Here is a 26,173-nt window from a genome sequence, read left to right on the forward strand (position 1 = left end):
AAAAATTGTCTCGCTAGTGTGTTGTTGACATTTTGCAAATCTTAGCATTAAATTAGTAGGGCAGTTTGTAAAGAAGCAGTCGCTTTTTTGGGCTCCAGAGGTAAAGGTTTCCACGAAGCACAGATGTGTTTGACGCTATTTACAGGGAAGTTTTGCTGTGACTTAGTGGTAGACAACTTTTAAAGGGTATAAAGATCCATGGGGGAAAAAAAAACTTTAATCAAAGAAAGTAGGAAAAAGGTTCCTCCTCTTGGTAATAAATCGGCTAATTAGAAATTACCAACCATTTCCTTTTGAAGGAGACATTAAGCACAGACTCAAAATGAGTTTTTCTCTGAGTGTTTGGTGATAGCATCTCACGATGAAGCGATCCACCGGAGGAAAGCTCTCGACATGAAAACCTGTTGTGCAGGCTGCTCTTCCAGAGGGAGAAGCTGACCCGGGTTGCACGGGGTTTCCAGGCGTTCCCAGCATCGCGCTGCTGGGCTGTAGCCGGTGCGGTGCCGAAAGCCGGCAGCAGCCCCCGCCGGGACGCGCCGAGCCGGTGGGCGGGGGGCCGGCAGCCAGAGCTCGCCCCGCGCCGGGGCCAGCAGCTTTCCCTCTGCTGTGCGCTGCCTTTCCTTCTCCTCTCCTGTCGTCTTCTCCTTCCCCTGCCCTCAGGTCTCTGGGGTTATATATTTGCAGCTCTCTGTTATTCAGCTACCTAACTCTTTCCTTTCCAGGTTCTTCTGGTTCTTTTAACCTCCCAAATTCTGGGGACATGTTCATGAACATGCAGAGTCTGAATGGGGATTCTTACCAGGGGTCCCAAGTCGGAGCCAATGTGCAGTCACAGGTAGGAGAAATGCCCCAAAGTAGGGCCTTTCTAGCAGGGTAGGGTTTGGGCTAAAAATTCCACCTTACTCTGGCTCTATTGAATGGTCTGTGCCTCACTGCAGAGTGGAGGCTGCATATTTCTGAATGTGACCTATTCTTACCCCAGCATTGAATTTCACAAATATAAAGGAAAGAGTGATTTTTTTCTGATTGAAATTTTAAGCTTTGTGAATGCATTCGGCTCTGGCTTGAGCTCATGGAACGGGATTGGGTGCGTCTGACTTCCATGGACACTGTAAATCCAGTGAATTTTCTTTCTTTTTTTCTTTTTCTTTTTTTTTTCTTTTTAAACCATCTTCCTTTCATTTAACGGACAAAATTTTATTTATTTATTTAAATGTCAGAACACATCTAACTGAGCTATTAAAACACAACTCATTCTCAGTCACTTTTGCAGTCCTTTCAGACAGGGCTAACTCCATGGTTTATATGCCGTATATACACCATAATCTCTTCCCATACATGCAAACACCTACAGATGTATAAATATGCACAGCACTTTGCTGCAGACACTTAAGAAGGACCTACAGGACGCACTGCTGTGAGGAAGTTGTTGTTTGGCTGGTGTGAGAAGCAAAGATGTATGGTTTTTAACATGCAAGGATATGTTGAAATTCTGCCAGTCATTCCTGATTGATAAATTTGCCTTTCATAGAAGATGCTAAACCCTTTTGGCTCACATAATTCAAAATGTTGCCTATTGTAAGTGATGATGTTTTAATAGATTTGGAATGATGAATTTTGTTTCCCCTTACTTTAAGGTGGATACCCTGCGTCATGTTATCAATCAGACGGGAGGATACAATGATGGCTTGGGAGGAAATTCACTGTACAGTCCACATAATTTAAATGTGAGTACCCAGGGGAACAATAGTTTGGAGAGCCATAAGCGCGGTGTCAGGTAAATGCAGTCATTAATATGTGTATTAATTACTCTGGCAATAGTGTTTTTTAGTATTGCGTCTTTGGGGATGAACCACAAAATAGCCCTTGATACAGCTCCGAGTCTTGACAATGTAAGAAGAAAGAGATTCCTAGAGCTGTGACTATAAGTAATTCGAATTTTTATGTTTTTCAGCCTTCTGAGTTAAAAAGTAATAGCCTTGGAGAGAAGGCTCTTGTTCTTGGCACGGAGGTGGTCAGATAACTCTGTACTTGTGTTTGTTATTGCCTGCAATCAGACCCCAGGACTGTGCTTTTGATATACTTTTAGCCATTTCAGGGGTGCACATTTTTTCTGTGTTTGAGAAGTACTTTTGGCCTTGTTACTCCAAACGGGAGAGAGTAGTAAGTCTGGCAAGCAGATGCTAGTAAATTGAGGGATTATAGGCTTGATGGTGATGGGTGCTAAATGTCCTACCTCTTGCTGTAAGCGATGAGATCTGACAGTGCTCAGACCCTCGCAGGCTGGACCCCGTAGCCTGCACACGAGGCGCCAGGATAAATAAACGCAGAGATCTATTCTTCTGTCGGCTTGAAAGCCTGGGATGAAATACCACCCAGGGCAGCAGCCTCTGTGGCGAGGGCTCCGTGGCAGAGCCTTTTCATCCTTCATTTCCAGCTTGCTTCTCTCATTTACTACTTCAACAATTAATGCTTTGATTTTTTTCTTTAATGTTTCATATTTGCTTGAGAGGTGGCTTTCATTTGTTGTCCTTCATACCCATGGACTTTAAAATTACTGTAGAGAATTCCCTGTCTAGCGACGGTCTCCCCTACTGCAGGGGCCACCCCCGTGTCTCGGGACCCGCTGTGGGTCGGGATGCGGGTGCTGAGCAGCGTCGGGAACCCGCAGGGAGAGCGGCTGCGGGAAAACGGGGCGACCCGCTGCGAGATACCGCAGCCACAGGGAGTGGGAGGGTTTTCCCCCTTTTTGGGTTTCCACTTGCCATGAGAGTAAATATTAATGATTTAAAACGTGATTGAAGATGTTCAATTGTAAAGGGAAAAAAGTACCATTAAATACTCAAATCTTTTACATTTGAAATGTCAAATCTTTCTTTTTGGGTTTATAAATAACTCATAATAACCCACAACAAACCATATAAAAAGCCTTTTAGTTGCATTTCTCCTTTTTCATTTAAGTGTTTTGAAATGCTTCAGAGAATTTGCGATATCCTTATCAACATGATAAAATATGAAACTGTGATTGCCTGCAGCATTTTACAGACATGAATTCCATCTTCACTGATGAGGCCTGATAAGGCGCTGTTGTATAATACAGTGCATAATCTCAAACCACCAGAGTAAGGATTAATTTATTTGAAAAAAAGAATGCTTGCTGACAACCTCTCCTCCAGCTGCCAAGCTGAGTAAAAATATTGTACATTTGTTGTTTATAAATTTGGATAAAAGAGGAATGATGTTTACTTCAGATGGAATATCTTTAGACTCATATCTGCACAAGAGTTTTTCTTTCTCTAAGTAGATTCTGCTATCTTTAAAAAATAAAAAAGCAGCAGCGCCTCTGCATGCGGAGCAGGATTTTGTACATTTTCAGTCTGTGTCTGAACAGTTGAGTATTTTAAAGCGGGTGGTGAATTTTCAGCCATGAGGTGATTGCAGGTTGGTGTGGCCGTTAATTTTACTTACGAGGAGCCAACCCAAACCTTTGAATTTGTCAGGGTAAGAGCTCCTCTGTCTGCTGTTTGTCATCTGCAAAGGAGATAATTACTGAGGCTTCTTTCTCCTCCCGTTGGAGCTATAAAGCATTTGCTTTTGTCATGATAGATGAACAATTTTTTTAATGCAAAATCTCGCCTGGCTGTGCGCGGGGGTTTGAGGGGCGATGGCCGGGCAGGCCGGGAGGTCCCATGGACGCCATCGCCGCCTCCCGCCCCTTCCTCCCGGCAGAGTGCGGTGTTTCCAGGGCCCAGGGTGCTGAGGCAGGCCGCCGATTGTTTTGGTAACGAAGCACGTCATAAGGACATTAGCATAGGCTAACCTTTCCCTGCCGGGAAGCGTCCCTGCCAAGGCCGGGGGCGCCGGGAGCGCGGGGCCGGGGCGGCTCTCGCGGGCTGTGTGGAGAGGCCTCCCCGTCACTTCCACTCAGCGTCCCCCAACTCACGAGCCCCGCGCCTCCCTCTTCTTGACTGACATAAAAATATGTAGCGACAAGCTGTCTGCCACAGCAGAAATTTGATCAGACATTGATTTCAGCAATTGCCTCGATCGGCCGAGACATAAGGCAAATTTGTTCCTGAGCGCTGCTCTTGCTGATGCAGGTCTGACGCGGTGAGGGCCGGCGGCGTGCGGAGACACGGAGCGGCGTCCGAAATAGGGGCTGCGTTTAGAGATAATTGGAAAACTGATCCGAGCGGCCCCTTTCCGCCTCACAGCCGTACACTCGCATGCTGGCAGATCCTATTTGCAGGGACCCGGGCTCACCGGGTGGAGCGGCTCTGCGGAGGCTCTGCTGGGTGGAGAAAGGCAATTCTGAACTTTGGGGAGCGAGAGGAGACGAGGGGTTAAGCACGGGTTGCCCCAGACTCGTCTTCTCAGGGGAAGAAGCCGAAGTGTCGGCTAAAGGGGTGCTCTTCATTAAAGCGTGGATGGTCTTTGCAGAAATCCCAAAGTCCTAATTGCAGCCAACACCTAGGTAAAAGGCTTCTGGTTTCTCAACTCGCCTTTCCACGGGAGGCTCGGTGTATGGCGGAGCATGCCTTCAGCATCCCTCCTGTAACGCCTGCTGCTTTTTTCCTTTCACGAATCGTGTAGCCAGAGGGAGCATAGGAAAGGCTCCCTCCCAGAGCATCTCCTCCCGAAGCCCAGGCTTGCCAGTCTGATACTTTCAGTGTACGGTATAATTAATATGCATAATCCTATCAATTGAATTGTTTTTCCCTTTTCAGGCTAATGGAGGCTGGCAGGACGCAACTACTCCATCTTCTGTGACTTCCCCTACAGAAGGGCCGGGAAGTGTGCACTCTGATACCTCTAACTAATCTCCTAGCAACACTTTTTCCCTGAGCTGAGATGCCTTGATTAGCGCATTCAGAGTCACAGGAGAAAAAGGAAAGAGTTTTTTGTAGCCAACCACCTACAGCTTTACTGTAAAACCTTGTCTTATTAGAAAACTTGGTAAATCTGTTTTTTAAAGGTATCATAATCATTTGTATTTATACTTAAAACACACAATGTTAAAAAGCACTTTATCCGATTAGGCCAAGATTTAGCATTGTTTATAGCCCTGTAACTATTTTATCATAATTTATTATCAGCAGTTTTAACGATGTTGGTCTAACAGTTGCCAATTACTTGGCCTTAAGGGTAAAAGTACAGGACGAGCTTAACCTCAATAGCAAGAGCAGACACAAAGAAACACCTCACCTAAATTTAACTTCATGCATATTTCCATGGAAAGTCGAAATGAATTGCAGACTTTGATTGTGTTTAATCTTTTCATATCTCTTATAGAGTTGGAATAAAAAGAGCTGTTCGGTTATTTCGGTTAACAATGGTTGTGTTTAAGAATCCTTATTCGTCACATTTTTGTTGTGATCTATTGTCTTACAAATTAGATTGGAAACCAGGAGCATCTTTTCTTGCTAAAAGTACCCGGACCCCGAGTCTCCTCCCTGTATTTCGACACCGGACATAGGTTGTTCTTAGGAGATGAAGACACTCGCTGCTGATCTCTGTGAAAGCCAAGACCCGGGGTTTTACAGTACGAGCTAGGTGCTGCACACGCCTGCCAAGATGTGTTACCTCTTCTTGGCAGCAAACCACAAACAAACAAACAAAGGAAAAAAGCAAAGGAAAAAAGCACCATCGTATGGAGTGTTGTACATAGTGTAGCAAAAGAGTATTTATACATCTCACCAATCAAACACAGCTTTATTACCTCATGCGAACTCATACAAACCAATAGACTTTCAACATGTTCTGTAGCTTAGAGTGCTCACTTACTACCTCTGAACGATACTCACGCTGTAGTTTGTCTCTTTCTTATCTTTTTGCATCTTGTAATTAACTCTTTGTTTCCCCATGAAATGTAATGTACATTGTAATCTTTTAAAAGAATCAGGGTTGCGTTGGCAACTTTTAAAGAAGCGAAAGTGGAAACACGGGGTCTTAGGTTTAACACAAAACAGTGAGACTGTTGTAAATACTGAGAAACATTTTGAATGTTCTTCATCTTGTTACTAATCCACGCAAAAACCAACAACTAATTGTGATGCATACAGACTTCAGTATTCAGTACTGTATATTTCCCCCTGTGTAACAGGGGGCCCTTTCTTTCTCTCTTTTGTATTGTATGCGATTCTGAAACTGATTGAGTCATGAAAATAATTTGTGGCAGTGATTCTAATGTATTAAACCGTTTCGTGTTACTTTCTAACTGGATTACACCCTGGATTGAAAAGTCTTCCTCGTGGTAGTTATATGTAGTTTCAAACATGAATAAACTTTTTGCTTTCATGATCAAACGTGGACGTAATTTCTTCCTGCTCAGTTGAAGTCAGCCCTAGGAGATGAGTAGGCTGCCGGCAGCGCAGGCTGTCACGAAGCCGGAGCTGAGCGTTTCTTTAAGTCCCGGTAGCTGGTGGTGCCCCTCCTGCCTGGAGAGGATTGGAAATCCTGCGAGAGGTGCGTCCCGGCGGGGGCAGGAGCCTGCGGGGCAGAGGCTTCCACCAGCAGGCTGCCCCCCAGCCCCTGCCTCCGCCTCCACCCGCTCTGCTGGGGAGCAAAAATGCAAGTGGAGGCGAAGGAAGGGGTCAGGCCTTTAGATGAGTTCAAAAATCGTCATCGTATTCACTCTTAATTACCATCTTTATTTAACATTAACTTTGGAACTACAGCCTCAGCTAGCAAGTATAATGCGATTATAAAAATATTTTTCTTTATTAAAAAAACTTTTTTGGAAGGACGTATATATATAAATGCTAATTTTAAATCTTTTTAATAAAGTAAAGGTCAATAACAGGTAATAGCCTATTTACCATATCTCAAGGAAATTGACTCACAGGAAATCAAATTAACGTTAATCACTTGCAGCAAATGGTCTTTGATAAATATAACTACTTACTACTCGGGTTAGTGTAGCTAGGCAGGAGGAGGGCTAGTGCTCACTACTACCAGCAGTGCTGGGCTGGAGCCTAGGCTAAGCGGGGGCCTAGGCTAGGCTGCGCTCGGAGGAGCTGCCTGCCTGCCACATTTCCTTTCCAGTCAGCTGTTCAAGCCGTTAGGTGTTGTTTTGGTGGCTAAACGATTATTTGCATGATTCAATTAGCTTGTGGGTCAGCTTTTCTTATCGACAATTCTTGTATCAGGTTATTTTGTAAAATACCTTTGTTTACTGGCTCTCACCCCCAGGACCGCAGCCACACTCTTCTCCCTCTGCATCCCACGTGCCCTCGTGCACCAGCTCCTGCTTCTGCTTTTGTTTATGGAGCAGACACAACTTCTCGATCAGTTTTAGAATTGAACGTTGCTTCTTTCACTACAGGTGGTGCATTTAAATAAATAAGTAAATAACTAGACATACATTGCAAAGCCTTCGTTATCGGTTAACGAGAGTTGGGGCAGATGGGGACCGCGGACTTCCGAAGACTTCTCTGTGCAGAGGACAAAGCACCGAATGATTTGCATTTGCTAATGGAGCTCCCCAAGTCCACACGCTCGGTGTTTATGCTCCAGCTCAATGGAAACAGTATTTTAAATGTAAAGTGTGTCAGTGGAGGCGTAGGCAGCGTAATGAACACACAGACGTCCCTCATCTTGATCACATCTCTGCTGGCCACAGGCAAGGACCTGTCACACACTGAGGAGGTTCATAGGAAGGCCATCAACAACCTTTGGGCCGCACTTGCATGCCCCGCGCCCGCTGGGCATCATTAGCATGCTTCTTTACAGCATTAAGGCTTTGGGTTCCTTTGAATTACAAGTGCAATTTGGCCTTTCCTTACATTGGAGAACAGCCACGTGGTTCCATGGCAAATAATACACATCTTATCCTTGAGGCTTGATCACACATCAGAAAGGTTTACTGCAAGCACCAGTATTAGGATCATGCTGTTGATGGTATTGTGTTTCACCCAGTAGCTACGCCTCCTCGCACAGGAACAGTGACTCGTGCAAGGATCCCTCCTCCACGCACGCACCTCGGACGAGGGCTGCAGCCCCCTGGCCGTGTGGGACCTCTGCCGCAGCACCGCGCACCCATCCTGGCATGGGGAGGAGACCTTCAGCCCTCCCACCCGTGGGACTGCTCAGTGGCACGACCCTGATTCCCTGCACCCAGGTTTGAGCTGTTGGCGCACGTGAGTGTCACCGCAATCGGAGCCGCCGCAGCCCCGTGCCACCAGTGCGCTGTGGTGGCAGAGGAACAAAGCCCGCCAGCCCCGTGTCCCGCAGCCGTGGCTCCCACTGGCCCTGGGAGGTGCCAGCCGAGAGACCCCACACCAAGCACAGTGGGAGCAGCTGGGGGATTCACAGCAGGCCTCAGGAATTGCTGTCTCCTGTGCTCGGCACCATCCTGACCAAAGGCGCCCACCACCATCATCGCCACACTGTGCGTCACAGGGCTGTGACAGGCACGAGGCTGTCTGGGGAAGAGACCCATGGCGCATCCCTGTGCATGGCTGGACCGGCCACTTCTGGGACCAGCCCCAGCTCCATCCGACCTGCTGTGCGTCTGGGCCGGGGGGACCGCAGCATGGCCACTGCACCGAGGAGCTGCCGGTGACCAGGGTGTCCTGCAGGAGGGGTCGTGAGAAGCTGCCCAGCCAGGGAGAACCGGCGCCTGGCTCCGGCAGACGCACCCGGGTTTGCGACTGGCAGAGCTACGGGAGCAGCCCTGCAGCTCTCTGAGCCGTACGAAGAAAAGCAAGTCTTCCTGTGCCACAGGTGAAGCAGGCGATGGTCTCCTCTCCCTGGCATTTGGACACCAAGCTCCCGGCGCTCGGTTCCCTGTGTATCTGGCCTTGGATGCAACGAGGGATCCTCAGCCCAGGAAGGGAAGAGTTAGGGAGATTGCGACCTTCCGGCACAGCAAAACCCGTGCTCCACAGGACTGGTTCAACTGGGGCAGCTCTGCCGATGATGCGAACTTGGCATTAAGTGTACTAGGCTGAATGACATGGTGTTATCCTGTAGCGATGTCTCTTGCAAAGACCACACGTGAGTCAGATGTGAGATGCTGATGCCAATATCTGTGCCATGTATTTCCAATGTGATAAAAATAACTCGGAGTAACTGAAGATGTTTCCAGTTTGTGTTAATAAAATACATCTTTTTAAAGAATGGAATTCTTCAAAGATTGGCAAATTTTATTTTATTTCATTAGCTTTAATGTCACTGCCATATGGACTGTGAAGAAAAGTGAACCATTAGATCAGAGGGACTGAGTTATCAGCATGACACAGAAAGCACTGATACAATTGTTAAGGATAAGCCCTGGGAGTGATTTATTGCATGCATTGTATTAGCCACAGAGGAGTTATGATATGCTCCCCATTCCTGTATCATATTAGGATTTTATTAGTCTAATATGACACGGTAATATAATATATGATTAGAATTCCCATCCAGTTATCCTTCCCTCGGTGGCAGAGAGCAGGAGAAGGTTTTGTGCGCAGCAGCTCCCCAGCCGTCGCCCTCACAGCACAGAGGGGACGCCTGGGACAGCGCGGCTGCCGGAGTGATCTCCGGGGCTTCCCAGGCAGGACGTGGGTGCTGCTCACCTCCTGTGGGCAGCCGGTCTGCCACCGAATTTGTTTTCCCCATGCACCTGAGATACAAAGCCACTCGCTGCTTCCTGCAGCAGATGACAGTGGGAAGGATGGTGCCGGCATTTAAAATCTTTGCTGACAGCCGAGCCATAGGTGCTGGGCTACGTCCTAGCAGTACCTGGAAAATCAGCTGTGACATGCCAGAGCAAATCTGCTGGAGGCACCAGCCCTGCCGAGGTGTCCTGCAGCACCGGTGAAGCCTGTCTCCCCCCAGGCCCGGCACAGTAGGAGGAATGATATGCATGGACCAGGCTAATGGGGAGCCTGCGCCGAGAGAAACGGCTGAGACCACAGGATAAGCACAGGAGGTCTTGGTGTAGCTGCCAGTGCCATGAAACAGCAGCCAACAGGCTCCTGCTGCCCTCGCTAAGGCCATACCAGTGACCACGCTGTGTGTGGCACAGCCCCAAAGCCCCAGGGTGCTCCCCTCACCTACACACACCCCCCCGCTCTTGGAGGGCAGCGGAGCAGCATCCGAGTCAGTGGGGAAAAGCCCTGTTCCGGCTCTGTGCCGCGCAGCACCGGGCGAGCAGCTGCGGGATGGTCCTGCTCCCCGGGGACAGAGCCGCTCGACTGGGGGCTGCGGGTCTGGGGTCCCTCGCACGCTCACCCATCAGCCCTGCCCTGCGCCGTCCCGCTGGACACTGCGCGGTGTCCACCAGCAAAGGGATGTTTGGCAACGCCAAATGCAAAGGCCCAAGCTGTCCCACACCCCGGGGTTGTAGGGGTCCAGCTGTCCCCTCCACAGTCCTCTGCTCTCCGGCAGTGCAGGCTGGACAAAGGCACCGTATGCCCCGTGCCGGCGGTGAAGCCAGGGACTGTGCTGCTGGTTTAGCTCAGCCTCGGGCTGCAGGATGCGCTGGCAGGACACGCTGATTGCTGTGGCTCGTTATAGGATCCCCCTTGCCACCCACATCTCTCCCCGCGTGACCCTACCCACTGAAAACTCTACTTTCTCAGCAAATCCCAAAGACAAACTTTTCTTCAAAGTTTCCCTGGCGTCCCCTGCCCGTTTGTCGCCAAATCCCCTGCTTTGCCCGTGAGCAGGCTCGGAAGCCAACGCCGTTTGTAGCCTCCTTCTTGCCTGCAGCAGCAGCAGCAGCAGGAAAAAAAGTTCAAGCATATCAGAATGCTACTAGGTGATAAATCCCAAAATCTATATCAAAGCGTATTTGATCATCTTCCTGTCATTGATATAATAAAAAGGATTAATTTATTGGATCCTGCCAAAACCCTCATGTGGCAACAAATTTAAGGATCTTGTTTACACAGGCTAATTAAACCCAATTAATTTCATTCATATCTGTGGCTACTAACGTGGGTGCAGACGTGCGTGCTCGTGTAGGGCTGGCGTAGGTGTGTACATGGCACACGTGGCCGTGCCCTGCCCAGGTGAGCCCCTTTCCTGGGGCTGGTGGTGGCTCCCCTTGGGGCACGGTGGGGACCCATGGGCATCCCCGAGGAGCACACCTCCGGGCCAGTGCCCCCCTGTGGGGAAGGAGCCCTCCTCCTCCTCCTCCTCCTCCTCCTCCTCTGCCCGCTGCCCCGACATGCTCAGCTCTCTGGGGCTGGCACCTAGGAGAAGGGGGATGGCTGGAGGGTCTCGGGGTGCCCCCTCACCGCAGCTCTGGGGCAGCTCTGGTGGTGTCTGTTCCCCACCGGCTTGGAGGCCGCCCACCCGGCCGCTCGCCCGTGGGTGATGGCACCCTTGTCCAGAAGAAGAGCGCAGACCCAAAGGGGAGCAGGCACCCCCCACGCAGGCTGTGGCCCCAGCGCATCCAGCCCTGCCGCCCTCGGGGGGCAGAGGGGGGCAGACGACATGTGCTCCTCCGGCACCGGCACAGCTCCCGTGGCCCTGCTGCTCCCCACGCTGAGGAGCGGGCGCCCGGCACCGGGGCCTGCCGTGCTCTGCCAGCGGCGCCCACAGACGGCCGCAGCCCCGTGCCCCTCGCTGCTGGGGAGCTGCGGTGAGGCTTCGGCAGAGCAACCGGGGCTGCTGCTCGTGAGACGAGATCACCTATTAACGCTATCTATTAGGATAATAAAAGGCTGCATTTTTTTGTGGTAAAATTCAGCATAAAGAGCACGCGTCATTAAATATGGAAATCCAGAATTTTATTAGCAATCTGCTAGATCTGAACTGACGCCAATTAAACAAAAAAGATATCATTTATAAAAAGGCAGAGTTCAAGTTGTATTAAATATGAAATGCAATTTTCTGCTGGTTGTGATTTATTACCGGTGGTACATTGTTCAAAGAAGCATGTTATATTTCAATAGAGAAATATTGTTTATTCATTAATATTTTAAAACTTGCTTATTGCTGTGTATGACTCTCCTGCAGAATGAAACTTATGATTTAAAACATGAATTAATAAACACATTTGAAAGTGTTAGACAATATCATAACCGCTCATTTTTCATTTTACTGAGAGCGTATTAAACTTTTATAATTCTGTGTGTACTATTATTTTCCAAATAAAGGTATGGACTCTAAATTACTAATTTCAGGTAAAGATGAGAGAAAGCAATAACATATGTTGGGAATCAGTCACTATGTCGTGCTAATACGGGCTCGGTACTTTTGTTGTTACATTATTCATAAATCTTCTGCTTAGCGCTGCGTCCCCCTAAGAAGGTTCCCGGGCGCCCCGAGTGCTTCTCCCTCGGCAGCCGGCGAGGGTGCCAGGTACACCAGCGCCGCAGGGATGTGTCGTGCTCTTAATGCAAGGAAACGTTTGATAGAGGCTGACATCCTAAATGAGGCCGAAAATATTTTATACAAAACGTGATAAAGCAATAATGATCTTGGAGGCCTGGGGTTATCTTGGTTATTACCTGCACCCACCACTGGAATCAGCAGCATTAAGGGGGCCAGACCCAATACGTAGATACCTCTGAACTCATTAGTCCTGAGTACTTTATATAGACTCACCTATCAGTCGCTTGATTTAAACTAACCTTTTTTGTATCTTAAAATCTCTCCTGCTGCAGCCTCGCTGTATTACCATAACAATAACCAGTATTTCAATTTTAAGAACTCATTTTTCCTCAAATAGAAAGTGCCAATCAATTTAAAGAGCAGAAGATGCACGCTGAAGAAACAGGCAGGGCATGTGCTCCGGGTGTCTCGTCCTCCTGCTCCGAGCCCACTGCGGCCGGGAAGCGCTTTCTGCACGCGGCCTCCTCGCCGGCCACGGCAGCTCAGCTCGGCGGCACGCACCGGGCAGAGGGGATTTACCTTGTAACCTTTCATCGCGCAGGAGCAGGGTGGAAATAATTGAACTGGATGGGAAGCTGACATTTGGAAAGCTTCCCCAACTGCTGGCGGTGAAATGCCAGGAGCGGCGTATCATGCGTGACTGACGGCAAACCCCTGCTCCGGCGCTCTCCCCTCGGGAGCGGCAGCATGGGCCAAGCGGTGGCCAGAGGGGTGCGGGAGGGTCCCCAAGGGCCCCCCAGCACCCGGCAGAGGCGTCTCCCCATCGGTTCAGCCGGAGCGGGTGGCTGAGCGCTCCAGCTTCACCCGCTTGCAGTGGCTCCAGCCAAGGCTTCGGGGATTTGGGGGGTGTCCGGGAGTCAGGTCGGCGGTGGGGGAGTGCGGGGGCTGCAGTGGGGGGCCGAGCAGCCCGTGTGCTCTGCACCTCGCCTGATTGATGGTGGGGTGGAGGAGAGTGGCTCTGTGCACGATGGCAGTTCTCACACCTGACACTTAATGTAAATTAACTATTCACTTCTTTGTTGGGCAAAGTGAATCGGCAAACCTTATTACTCCAAGCCAGTCAATTAATTAAAGTTCAGTGCTTAATCAAGTTCCTGTGGTCATACACGGGGCACAGGGATTTCTCTCTCCCAAGCACCATGCCCAGAGGTTAAATGAGGAGCACAGAAAGGGCGGCAGGGCTGAGCCAGCCACACGCCGTGCCCAGCACTCTGCTGCCCGATCCCTCCCCAAACGAGTCACCACCTTACCCCGCCGGGCCCAGGGCACCGTGCGTGGGCTGGTCCCTCCCGGCAGCACCGGGGCGTCCGGCAGGCTCAGCGGTGACCTCCGGATTGGTGGCTTTGCCCTGCCAAGCCCGGCTGCCCACGGTGCCGGGGTGGCGCTGGGAGGGGAGGGGGACGCTGCCGGGCATTGCAGGGGGTGTGTGGGGGGGTGCATCAGTGCCAGCCTCGAGAGCCCCTTGCCACCCCAGATCCCTGCCGGAGTGGGGGGTACACAGGAGGGTTCACTTGGAAACCCATTTCCCCCCACCTTGGCTTGGCAGACAAGGGGCCGCAATGAAACTTTCTCCCGGCGCAGAAGAAAGGGCTGCGGGACGGGGAGGGCTGGGCTCCGCGGGGCACGAAACTGGAGGGGACGGGGCTGGTGGGCACAGGCTGCCCGAGGTGCAGAAAGGAGGGGATACAGCACGGATACTGCAGGTCCCTTTTACAGAAAAATGTCTTTCAAATAGGCCTGACTGTGTGTTTTAGTAACTCTCAAGACCATCCATAACTGGGAAGGAGATGCTGTCCAGCGCACACGGGCAGCAGATTCAATTAGGTTTCTCTCTCCCCAGAACGTGGCACGAGAAGCAATCTCTCTTTTTTGAAGAATGTAATAACAGAGTGCAATGGAAATGCGTCAAAGAGACTCAGAGAACAGGATCCCTGCCTTAAATCTTGAAAAGCAGTCAAGAAAAATATGTTGTTTACCTGAATTTGTTTTTCATAAGGTCTCCCGGTGGATTAATAAACTAACCTTTCGTCTGTGAACACCTGGTCCTACACGCCATCAATAATGCAAGCTTCACCTACTGCATTAATACACACTTAGTGTGGAGAGGCAAATTGCAGAAACCTAAGTGAAAGTTACCAAACAGACTGTACTCATGACAAAGAGGTCACCAGAGCCTCTGCCCATCCCCGGGGGTGTCCAGCTCCAGAAACACGTGAGCTGGATCCGGCCCCTTGGCCTCACCTTACGGCCATGCTGCAGTGCCCCACTGCCCAGCGCCTGCCACTAATACAAGGTATAAAGACTGAAAGGACGTTTTAGCTGCAAAATATGTCCACAACAAATAATTAAGGCTGGATAACACGTTTCTTTACAAGCTCTTTCATCCTTTTTTGCAGCTGGCAGTTGAATGTGAAACACCCCATGCTCTGGGTGCCCACGAGAAAGGACAGTGGAAATAGAACCTCAAGTTCAGATGTTGTCAAATGGTGGAAACACCTCGTGCACCGGTGTCGTAGGGCACGGGGTTTACAGGGAGCTGGTGGTGGAGGGAAGAGCCCATTTCTGTGCCATTTGGAGATGTCTCGCTAGTGGGCAGCCGTGGCTGCCCGGGCACCCAGGCTGGCTCGGAGGCTGCAGGTTCCTGCTCGTGCCCCCATTTCGGGCGACATGCTGACCAGTTTCTGGGTGCCAACGCCAGGCAGGGGGGCTGTGCCGACCCCGCACGTTCCGGCGAGGTGCCAGGTGCCACCTCTTGCCAAACATCCCAGCCGTGGTCCCGACCGGGAGGCTGGAGCTTCCCGACCCAGCGGGGCTGGAGCAGGGCAGTCCCCTGGGACCATCGCCATGGCGGGGAGCCCCTGCCCAGCCCTGGCACGGCCCTGCCTTCGTGGGGGTGCCAGGGGGGCGTCAAAGGAGCGAGGTGCCCTAACAGCAACACGCCGACAGCAGCACACTCCCACTAAGCGAGTCTGTAGGCTCGAGCCTGGCATCCCTTAATTGATTGATAGGCTAGGACTGTCAGCGCTTAAAGAGATAATTCAATTTATAAAATCCTATTAAGTGGTGAAAGATTTTTTGATTGTTGAATTGTTTCCTATGTTATGCAAGTCATTTTGGTCCCTCTCACTTGGAAATCCGCTTCCCATTTATGAGAGGGCTGGCGATGGAGTCGCTCCTCATCGCCGGTCGATGCTCAAGTGCTCAGAGCACGGGCAAGCACAGGACCTGAGCGGTGAGGGCAAAGGAGATGCCCCAAGCCCGTGGCGTCCCCGTGTCCTGCAGCGTCCCAGCGTGTGGGACCATTGCTGTCGCACAGACTGTGGGCACAGATAGGGGCTCCAGCAGCAACCCCCTCCCAGCACCCCGACTGGCCTCTCTCCCGTGGCCGTCACCGTGCCAGAGCAGCACCGTGACCCATGCGGCTGCTGCCGGCACAGCGTCCCTGCGCCGCGGTCCCCACACAACCCCCGCCACCTCGGGTGACCCCCGGGACGCAAAGCTCGGGCGCAGGTAGGAGGCCCCGGGGTTGCCATGTGGCAGCTGAACGAACTTTTCTATTTTCAGTGTGCGCTCTTTGTTTCCATCCACCACCCCCACACTGATGCAAACTCCCCTCTTTGGTTTGTTTCCATAGAAATCCTCAGCTGTAAATCCTTAAGTAACTTTTTTTTTTATTTATAGTGTGCTATTAATGTCCTTTCAAGCCGAGGACTCCAGGAAATGAAATAATAGAAAAGGCACCACTTTGAAATGCATCCAGGCATTTATTGTTAGTAAGTGAAAAAGTAACATGAGCATTTAAAGAAAATATTGGCAGATAAATTGGGTTTTAAAGAAAATATAATTGGATATAATTTCTGCTTCATTCAGTTAGATATTTATTGTTTTATTGACTTATTTTCTTTTATTTATAATAAGAAGCTTAAGCTGAAATTTAATTTTGCTGATATAAATATACGTTTTCATAGAAAATTTGGCATTTAAAAATGCTATCTAAGATGTTACCGGCTTTGATAAAAGCAAGCAGCTTTTGCAAGAGTTTATTTTAAATATTTCCAATCTCAGTAAATACGAAGTACTGTATATAATCATAATTATCATAACAATTAGCATTATTCTAATTAATGGGCAGGGCTAATGGCAATGCATCCACGTGGAAAATCAGTGCTTTCTGAATATTTGAGTTCTTCCCACAGTTTTTGCTGAGATCTACAGAATTTGAGCTTCTCATTAGGAGAAAGCCCACCCCAGCAGCGGGCTGCCAAGCCTCCGTCCCTTCTGGGGGGAAGAAGGAGCCTTTTCCCCGCGGTGGGCTGGGGACGGCGGTCTCATTTTGTCCACAGCCAGCCAGACTGAATCGGCAGCACCATCGGAGGCAGACGCTTTCCATTTATCTTCATGGAGAGGGTCAGCCATCAGGACACGTCACCAGGAGGCCGCAGTGCCACCGCTGCCAGTGGAACGCACTCCTGGGGTCTCGGCGGCCGGGGGCACGTGGTGGCCACCCCACGGAGCAGTGCTGGGCCCCCGGCAGTGCCCGGCGAGCCTGCCTGCGTCTGCCGGCCACGGAGGTGTTGCTCAGGAAGTGGTTGCTTTTAACACAGGCAAACTCCAGGACACGGGGTGTCCAGGGACCTGCGGAGCAGCTCAGAGCCAGGGGGGTCTCAGCTGTTGGGCTCCACGTTTTCCGCCGCCGGGCGGGCAGCGACGTGTCCCCGGAGCTTTCAGGCATTGCCGCAGCTGTCCTGCAGGTCTGTAATCCTGAGGCCGGAGCCTCCCAGCAGCGCAGCCTCTGCCTGACCCATGTGCGCCGTGTGCTGCCGTGCCAGGCCGGTGCGGTGTCCCTCCACCTGCCGGTACCCTCGCCGGGGTGGCAGCACCCGAGCACCACAGCGTGCTCTTCCTCGCAGCAAACACAGCCGTTTCCTTGGCAACAGGTTTTCCAAACTCTCCTCCGGTGCCGAGCTCCCCCGGTCACACGCTGGCCTGCGTTGGTGGGACACGGGGGTCCCCTGCTCCACTCCCCAGAAGCCGCAGCGGGACGGGGACACCGGTGCTTGCCGGCACTGCTGCCCTGCCACCGCTGCCTGGGTGCTCCCAGGCTGGCCCCTCCCAGCATCAGGAGGCCTCAGTGTTTTTTGGGGTATCGTGAGTTCTCCCGTCCCTGACGGGACGCAGCAGCGTGACACCCCGGTGAGCGAGGGGCGGCGTTTGTCCCAGGGGCTCCCGAAGGCGGCAGGGAGAGCTTGAGCCCCTTTCCCTGCCCTCCCTACCCCTCCGACGGGACGGCCAGGCACCGTGCCAGCCCGGGGGAACTCTTTCACCGTGTGAGCGCTTGGTCGCTAGGACAGAGAACAGCCCAACTCGTAACAGGGATGCCGCCAAACGACCTCCAGATGGTAATGGCTTGTGGATTCAAACCAGCGCTCCGGAGGTGAAAGGCTGCGCACTCCATTACCAACCCCCTGAGTCACCCGGTCCCCCTGAAATATGTCATGCACACTTCAAACCTTTCCCTTTTTATAGGCAGATTTAACTGCTGCACATAACAGCTTATATCAACAACATGCAAAAAAATGTCCTACGAAGAACAGGCCTGAAACAGTAAATATTTAACAGGTCCTTTCTGTCCTTTCCTTATATGTATTAAAATAATTAGTTTAACAAAGAGGACTTTGTTCCCCTGCGTTTGAGCCGCGACGGTGTCTGGCGCAACAGTACAGCTGTAATTCAGTCTTGGGGTTTTGCTGGCATTTATACACGCTGCTTTGAGCTGCTCTCCCAGTTTATAGTGTCAGCAGAACATCTTGATTGAATTACAGCCTTGTATTCAGTTAGGAGCCATGTATTATTCTAGATGCAGTTGAGCTGTAGGTATCTGTCTTTGCTTATTTGGGGAGATAGACCCTCAGGAAAATCAGGAGGCCAGATGCGGGATGGGCGCCGCGTGGCAGAGAGCCCCAAAGTGCCGGCGCTGCCCGCAGCGGCTTTGGGCAGGCGGGAGGGTGGCAGTTCCCCCCCCCGGCTGCAGGATGGCGGCGGTGAGCTCCTGCCCGCTGCCCTGGCAGTGCCCGGAGCCCCGCACCCCCCCGGGCACATGGGATGGGTGCCAGGCACTTGGTGGCATTGCCTGGGGCCCTTTCCTGCCACCACCGGTCCCAGCCTCCTGCATCTGCCTGCTCGGGGCAGGCTTTGAAAACAACAGCGTCAAACAACAGGTTTCTCCCCAGCCTGTTTTGTGCACTGATTTTCCCCCACCCTTCCAAGCCGTGTGCCGCAGCTGCAGCAGTGCATGCGAGGAGGGTGCAGTGCCGGGCTGTGCCCCCATGCAGCAGCACCTGCCCGCAGCAGAACCATGTGGGAGCTGCGGTGGCAGCAGGGATCGGTCCTGGAGAGGAAACAGCACCTTCAGCGTCCCCAGTGAACCCTCCGGTCTCAGCCCCTTATCCCGTTTGGAGAGGCAAGAGGAAATCCTGTTCTGCCGCCCTGCCGGCGTGCACCGCTGAAGCCCCCTCTGAAAAAGAGCCACATCAGTTCAACTCTTCTTGTAACTCAGCTGAAACCAAGACCAGGCTCTGGAGAACAGGATGGGAGGGAGGAGGCGTCGGGGAGGGGCCCCGGGGCGCCCTGGGAGAGCTAGCCCCCGGGGACAGCATGGATCCCTGCGGTGCTGGATGTTCAGGAGGGCGGCGGAGGGGACGGAGCTCTGCTGAGCACCACGTGCAGCGCCAGGCTGCAGTGGGTGGTCTCTGCGCAGGCTGCAAGGGGCTGTCGGTGCTCACCAGCAAAGGGCAGCACGTTTCCCTCCGTGTGTGGCATGTCCTGCCTAACCCGTTGGGTGCTCTGAGCAGGGACTGCCTGGGGCGCAGGCTGCAGGTACTGTGTGTGCCCTGCTGCCCATGACCGCAGCGTTTTTGGAAGCACCGTGGCTCCTCCCTTGAGACAGGCAGCAGAAGGGCAGCGATGAGGCCGTGGGCTTCGCCACTTTTGCAGGAGGGAAGCGCACGTGCGCGGGGAGAAGCGTGGCTCCCCTGCAAGGGAAGTCCCAAGGGCCGTTGGGCACTGGCGCAGCTTCCTGCCTTTGTCCACATCCACACGTGCGCCCCAGGACGCGGCGGCAGCGGCCCTCATCAGCCATTGTCGTAGGAATGCCCTTCCCCTAATTTGTCTTATTAATCAGAGACAGCACATTGATCAGTCATTGTGAGAGCTGGAATAATTGCAGACTCAAAATAGCACAGATTTAAATGTTTCAGATGGTAATCTCGTGCCTTGGAAAGAGGCACGCTAGCCGAGCAGCAGGACCGGGTGCTCAGCAAGCCACTTCCCAGGAATGCCGTGCAGGGAGGAGAGGAAGCCTTCAAGCGAGGCAAGCCAGCGTTTCCAGCCGGGGTGGGGGCTCTCTAGCCCCAGGCTTCGCAGGGACCCGTGTGCCAGACCCGGGGACGTCCTGCTTGAGCAGAGCTCCGCGGGCTCCCGGCTCCTTTGATTTCCACCTCCACCAGTGCCGGCGTGCGGGCGCCTCTGCCCTCGCCACGGGAGCCCGCGTTAGCTCTGCTCCGTAATGGGTTTCCTCTCTCATCTGCAGTGCCAACATTTCCAGTAGGATCTATATCTTTCCATAGGCAGTTTGTTTCATCACAGTAACATAATAATGTGCTGAGAAGAGCTCATAGTTGTGAATTAATGTTTAAAAGCTCTCACTTTTGGGTTGTTGAAATGAATGTTAATTTGACAAATGGCAGTCATTGGGATTGAGACGGCATTAACATGGAAATAAGAGTTAACCTCCAGCAGGGCAGATACAAGGTGAGATGAGCAGACGCTGCAGAAGCTGTAGTTTTTCACCTGATGCTCATACTGTAAATACTGCCAGTGTCCTATCTATTTATAGAACTGTAATTTAAAGGCTAGTTCAGGAAAATCTGAATGACATCTCCTTAAGAGAAGCAATCGTAGGGTATCTTGGAATATGTCAGGCAGCTCTCTTGCTTTCTCTCTCAAAAATACTCATATGTCCACTAAATCAATTTGCCTTTCTCTTGTAACTGCATTTGCAGGGCCATTCTTTTCCATTTTCTGTCACTGTCACACGCTAATTCATGTCACTCTGCGGTGCGGGAGGGCCCAGCCGCCAGCTCCGCTGCACCGACACCGGCATGGCTCACCTCAGTCCTCCTGGACCTGCGGCCAGATGGCCGGGCCAGCGGGCTGGTGAGGGTCCGAGAGGTCTCAGGCTTCACGCTGGGGCTGAGGGTCTCAGCCCGGAGCAAACGCTGACCCCCAGGAGCGAGTCGTCCCATGGACACCGCTCTGCTCCTCTTCATCCGGGAAGCTGGGAAAATGAATCTCTGCACAACTGTCATCTTCAGGTGTATCTTCTGGGGGGGGTTTCCTAAGGATTTCCACAAACTGGGGTTTTTGTTTACCCTGTCTCCATGCTTTTTCTTCCAGGTCTCACTTAGGAGGAAGGAGGAGACTTTTCAAACAGGAAAAAAATGCAATGCTAAACCCCAGATCTAGATCCACAAAATTTGGAACAAAAGGAACCTTGAATGACACTATTTTTCTGAGAAAATCTTCATCTTGGAATAAGCCATTTCCATTGAAAACATGATGCGAAAGCAAATGTTTGGCTACCCTACAAATGAACTGTTTCACTGGATCGGCCCACAGTGCCGTGCCTGGCTTGCAGCCCGTGTGCGAGCCCCCTCCCAGATCCCCAGCGTGGGGCCATTGGAGCTGGGCATGGCACCGGAGGTGTGCGCTGCAGTAGCTGCCCCTTGGCAGCTCTGCTGAGGGGCTTCCCAATAATTTTTAGCTTTCTGTGTGTCATGCAACAAAAAAACAGTAGCAAAAAACCCTCCACTGAAAATTTTCCTTTTCAGTTTTAACACCAGGCTCTTTTCTCCTCCGTTTTCCCTTCTCTTTGACCAGGAGATCTCATTCTCCGGGGCAGACGTCATGGCCTCCTTCCCCTGCCAGGGCTCAGACACAGTGCAGACATCCCACACTGCCCCGAGCTGTGCTGGGGGAGGATTGCTCCCTGTCCCGGGGCTGCAGCACCGGCTCCTGCTCCAGAGACGCGGGGACACATGAGCGGGAGGTGACGCTGCCCGAGATGGGGGTCCTTTTTGCACGGGAGGGTCCAGAGCCGCCCCCCTCTCCCTGGCTCCCTAGACTGGCACTGGCAGAAGGGAGCACTAGTTTTGTTGCGGGCAGCAATAACAAGACCGGGAGCTGCATCACCTAACCCTTCCCTCTGCAGAGAAGCTGCTCTGCGCTAGGACAGGGCAGACGTGGGGGAAGGAGGTGCCTGCTGCCTTGGGGAGGTTTTGCTGCACTCGAAGTAACGCGAGCGCTTGGCATCCCGAGAGCAGAGGCTGCTCCTGCCAGCCCAGGGCACGGTTCTGTCTCCAGAGAGCGCCTGTCCCTAATGCCTGTGCTTGGCGTTTGCGTGCGTCCACGTCCTGACTCCTCAGCCCACACTTGTGTGTGTCTAGCCTTTCAAACCAAGACACAGCCAAAGCCCTACATCCTGGGAATAATTAGAGCAGAAAATCCAGGGAAAAAAAATTCTGAGCTTAGGGCACTGGCTCTTGAGTGAAATTACCCCCACGCAGAGCTCTTCTAACCGGACACGTACCTGAGTCACGCCAGAGTAAATGTATTTGACTTGCTGGGCAAGCTGACCCATTTAAACAGGGCTCCAACACGCCACCGACGTGCTGACCGGCTTCCAGGAGATAACATTTAATTTGTCCCTAAACAAACAAGATGATGAGTGCACATCCATTCTCTCCACCTCTGGTTTTTGCAGCCATTGTGTTTTAAAAGCGAGGTGGAGTAGAGTCTTTAAACCAGAGAATCTCAGCCCAAAAATGGCTACTTTTTTTTTGCAAATTCTTTAATGTTTTGAAATGTTCCTTGCATCTCCATACATAAATATTCTGACTTGCAGCTGGGAAACTTCCTTCCAAGTTGTTTTGTTTGTCAGGCTCAAGTACAAATTTTCAGTTAAAAACCTTCTTTCCTTGACTCTTAATAGTTACTGGCCAACAAATGAAAAAAAGGAAAAGGGAGTGAATTACATGACCTGTCTCTTTTTGTTTATTAAGAACTTCTTTCCAGTGTCTGATTCTTACGGAAATATGGTTTCAATTTTCTCTTTGAATTGTGGATCAAGAAATGTTGCCAATACATATTTTTCTCTGTCAAAATTTCATTTAATCTGGAGTCTGTGGATGTCTTGAGAGCCATGTCTCCTCACTGGGTTATTACCGTGTGCGCCTGTTGTCATGTTAGTTTTCAATTGGAATCACGTTTGTTCCGGAAGAGGCGCCAGCACTGGCTCGTTAGCGGAGCAGACGAGGGGTGTGCGCTCGCTCGTTAGCGGACCAGCTGAGGGGTGGGCACCAGCCCCTGCCCTCCCCAGGCCGCGGGGATGCCCCGTGCCGTGGTCAGCCCTGGCACCCTTCCCCGCCGGCCCCAGGGTCCGGGGCAGAGGGCTCCTTGCTGCTTCGGGCTCCCACGGCACCCGGCTTCCCGGACCCAGTGGGGGACCACCAGCACTGGCAGGGCAAGGACCCGCCAAAGCCGGCTCCCGGGGGCGAGGGCTGGCCAGGAGAGCATCGCTCATAGAGTCATAGAATGGTTTGATCGGTGCGGCGCTCCTGCCAGCCACAGCTCCGGAGGCCCTTCGGCAGGTAACTGAGCGTGTTCCTGGACACGGTGCTGAGCTGCAGGACCCACATTTGCCGGTGCCGCTCCCCGGGTAGCTGTCGGATGGACTCCCTGCACGCCCTTGGATTTGGCTCCATGGGATGGATAAACGCGGCTGCTTCCGACGGGGCCGTTTGGCCACACGTCCATCGTTAGCCCCAGTGTGGACCTGACGGTCTTTCGCTGTTTGTCGGTCATGCACGATGCACAGAAAGTCCTCTGTAAAGGTGGGACTGGCCTCACAGAGACAAATCTCTAGTTGAGGATATGGTAATTTTGAGTTTATCCAGACCTGGCCTTTTTTAAGAAGTTTGATGAAAAAGTGTAACTTTAAAAGGTGACCGGCGTTCCTCTGCTTGCTGGGCTCACGCTGCCCCACTGGGTGCTTCGGAGCGAGTCGGGTCCATGAGACGATGCCACCCACCTCGCCAGGGGTGAGCACCCTGCAGCAGCCCGCTCCCCTGCAAGAGGAGAAGATTCCTTACAGCCTGGCCATGGCTGCAGCATCATGTACATAACCCAAACACACAAATGGCAACGACGGCTACAGCTGCGACAATTTATTCCCTCTGTTATTATGACTTCTCTTGCAGGATTACAGTTTCTCAAGATAGTGCCCTGGCCAAGCACTTCTCCTCTTGCATTGTGGAACAGCACGCTCCCTTGCAGTTAGTTGTGGCTATTTCAGACTTTCAAAGGATTAACCTTTCCCATCTAAATGAGAAGAAAAGAGAAGAAATGACTCAGAGCCTCTCCCCATCCCCTGAAAAGAGCTTTTTCTGATGGAACTGGAATGCTGGAAATAATCCAGAGGAATTCAGAAAATGAACCTGTCAGAAGAATATTTTAATAAACCCCCTTCTTCAGCCACAGTATCAACAACTCACACTCTTCCCTTGTCATCTGAAGGAAGCCCAGGCAGACATCAGAGAACAAAGCCAGTGGAGGGTCTGGACCCCGTAGTGCTGCAGAGGTTTCCCGGGGCGTAGCTGTGTCTCTGTCTCTTCCCCTTAAGCACTCAGAGGTTACAACACGGTGTATCGCGCTGCTAAACTGCATGTGGGGCTTTGACGACAGACATTCACGAGGGACGTTGCAGAGGCTGCACCAGGCGCCGGTGTGTCCTCCCGGTGCGTGTGGAAGGTGTGAGCACACAAGTGGGCATCCCCTGGAGCTGCTTTACAGCTGGGTGAGCTGTGCTGGGTGGGTGCACAGCCGGGAATGACGCCGTTCCCTCCTGAAGGGTGGTCCGGGCGTCTGCACGTGCTGGCAGGGTTAGGGCAGGTCTGACCCCCATCAGGTCTCGTAGCCAGATGTGGTCGGTAGTGTGATCCCAGGCAGAAGATTCAGCGCCGATGGCTTCCTGGCCACTGTGTCAGCCATCTCACTGGCCCAAATGGCCATACCCAGCAAATGGCCGGTATTGCAGCAGCTCTGGGATGCTGCTGACGGTGCTCCGCTGGCCACAGTGACCCTCAGCAAACCACCCGGGGGCTCGCAGGACTTTCCCTGCATGGAGCGACAGCCCGGCTGCGGAGCCGATCCCACCAGCCACGGGCTGCCAGCGTCAGAGCTGCCGCAAGTGAGTAGGCTCTCGGAGCCAGGCAGGTATCCAGGTGTGCTGTGAGGTGGGGCGAGGACACGACTGGTACGTGAGCACAGTGCGTTAAAGCTGTTCATGTTACTTATTAGCAAATTTTCTCCCACCTCATCCCATTTCTTGTGTGCTGCCTGTGCAAAGGTGGTTCTCTTTATAAAGCCGTCTTCCTCACTGTCCACATTGCTTTTAACTGACACGTTTTAAAGAAAAATCAGCAAAGGCTGCATTAGATTAAATGTACAGTGTGGCAGCAATTTGCAAAGTATGGCTTCAAAAATACATTTTCCATCTGCAGAGATTCAAAGATCCCAAAGATACCCAGGAAGCAGAACTGCTGGGAGAGGGGCTGCCTGACCTTGGGCAGCAAATTAGCCGTGCTTGTGCTGTGTAATGTGGGAGCCAGCAAATATTGGGGTCACGTGAAGAACTGACACTTCAGAGAACAAAAAAAATAAAAAGAGCTCTACAGGGCTGGACATAACTGTATTTGTTGTGTTTAGTCCTGGATACCTGATAGTTCAGAGTGAGATACTTCAGAGAGGATCTAAACATAAAAAAAGTGCTTTGAAACTGCAATGACTGGTCTACCAGAACACCGGAGAGCAAGTCTGCTTGTGCTTCTGGGTTTGGATGGCGTCTGGGAAGGACGCAACAGGAAAAAAGCAAACATCCCCCCACCCTGCCAGGGAGGAAGGGAGCACCGAGAGCTGCAGGGTGCCCCCCACACTGCTGCGCCGGGCTGGGGGCTCTCGGCGTGGGGAGAGCAGCAGAGGTGGCGGGGCAGCACCATCGGGAGCAGACGGAGAAGGAAACATCAACCCCGTGCTCCGGCCCGCGCCTATCTACACACGCCGTTGAGTGTCTTGGTCCTCGCATGGAGCCGTGTCTCATCTGGGAGATCAGTTGTGCAAGCAGCAAGGTATCTTTATCAGTTTGGAAATTCATTTCCTGGTGTCGAGGCTGCAAGGATGTGAACAGATAAAGTGGGAGGCTGCTGGCGGAGCCTGGGATGGATAGACATGTCCGTCACTGTCAGAGGGGAAGATGCCCGTCCCTCTCCCCTGCAGGAGGTGTCCTGGGGTGATAGAGGCTGCTCCGCTAGAGCTGGCGTTGGCAGGGACGGCTGGCACGGGGCTGTGCCAGGCTCCTGGTGGGAGGCAGGTCACCCCGGCCCCAGGGAGGACAGCGGGCATCCAACACCTGCCTGGCAGAGCAGCGTGGGGAGAGGCGCGGAGCAAAAGGCTGCTCTGGGGCTGGCCCTGATGTGGCTCGGTGGGCAGCGGGGCTGTGGGGGCTCCCGGGGTGCCCAGAGCGTGCGCTGGAGGCTCCCCAGCTCCCAGCGTTTCCCTACTGTGCCTGTACGGCCCTATGCCATAAATTAAAGGGGAGCATCTTGAAGGAGGCTTTAATCAAAAGTTAGGAGTTGCAGCCAGCATGTCACAGTTCCTCATTAGATTGCCATTATAATGCTCTGTAATTGGAAAGACGTTAATATTGACAGTGTTGTGAAGAATGTCCTGC

At 52.1% G+C, this 26,173-nt stretch overlaps 1 protein-coding gene across 3 annotated transcripts in view; it reads left to right on the top strand.

The window, feature by feature from the left end:
• PBX3 (PBX homeobox 3) overlaps nt 1-6,305 on the top strand; it is a 114,324-nt gene extending 108,019 nt beyond the window's left edge. For 2 of the 3 annotated variants that reach the window (XM_075772057.1, XM_075772056.1), the window contains exons 7-9: nt 723-835; nt 1,638-1,727; nt 4,728-6,305. In XM_075772057.1, coding sequence (XP_075628172.1) covers nt 723-835; nt 1,638-1,727; nt 4,728-4,820 — 296 coding nt within the window. In that variant the 3' untranslated portion in view covers nt 4,821-6,305. The remainder of the gene's footprint in view (nt 1-722; nt 836-1,637; nt 1,728-4,727) is intronic. The other variant, XM_075772058.1, reaches the window with a different exon arrangement.
• Nucleotides 6,306-26,173: the final 19,868 nt, after the last annotated feature.

Source organism: Balearica regulorum, chromosome 20 (genome assembly GCF_011004875.1).
Source record: "Balearica regulorum gibbericeps isolate bBalReg1 chromosome 20, bBalReg1.pri, whole genome shotgun sequence".
Classification (NCBI taxonomy): Eukaryota; Metazoa; Chordata; class Aves; order Gruiformes; family Gruidae; genus Balearica; species Balearica regulorum.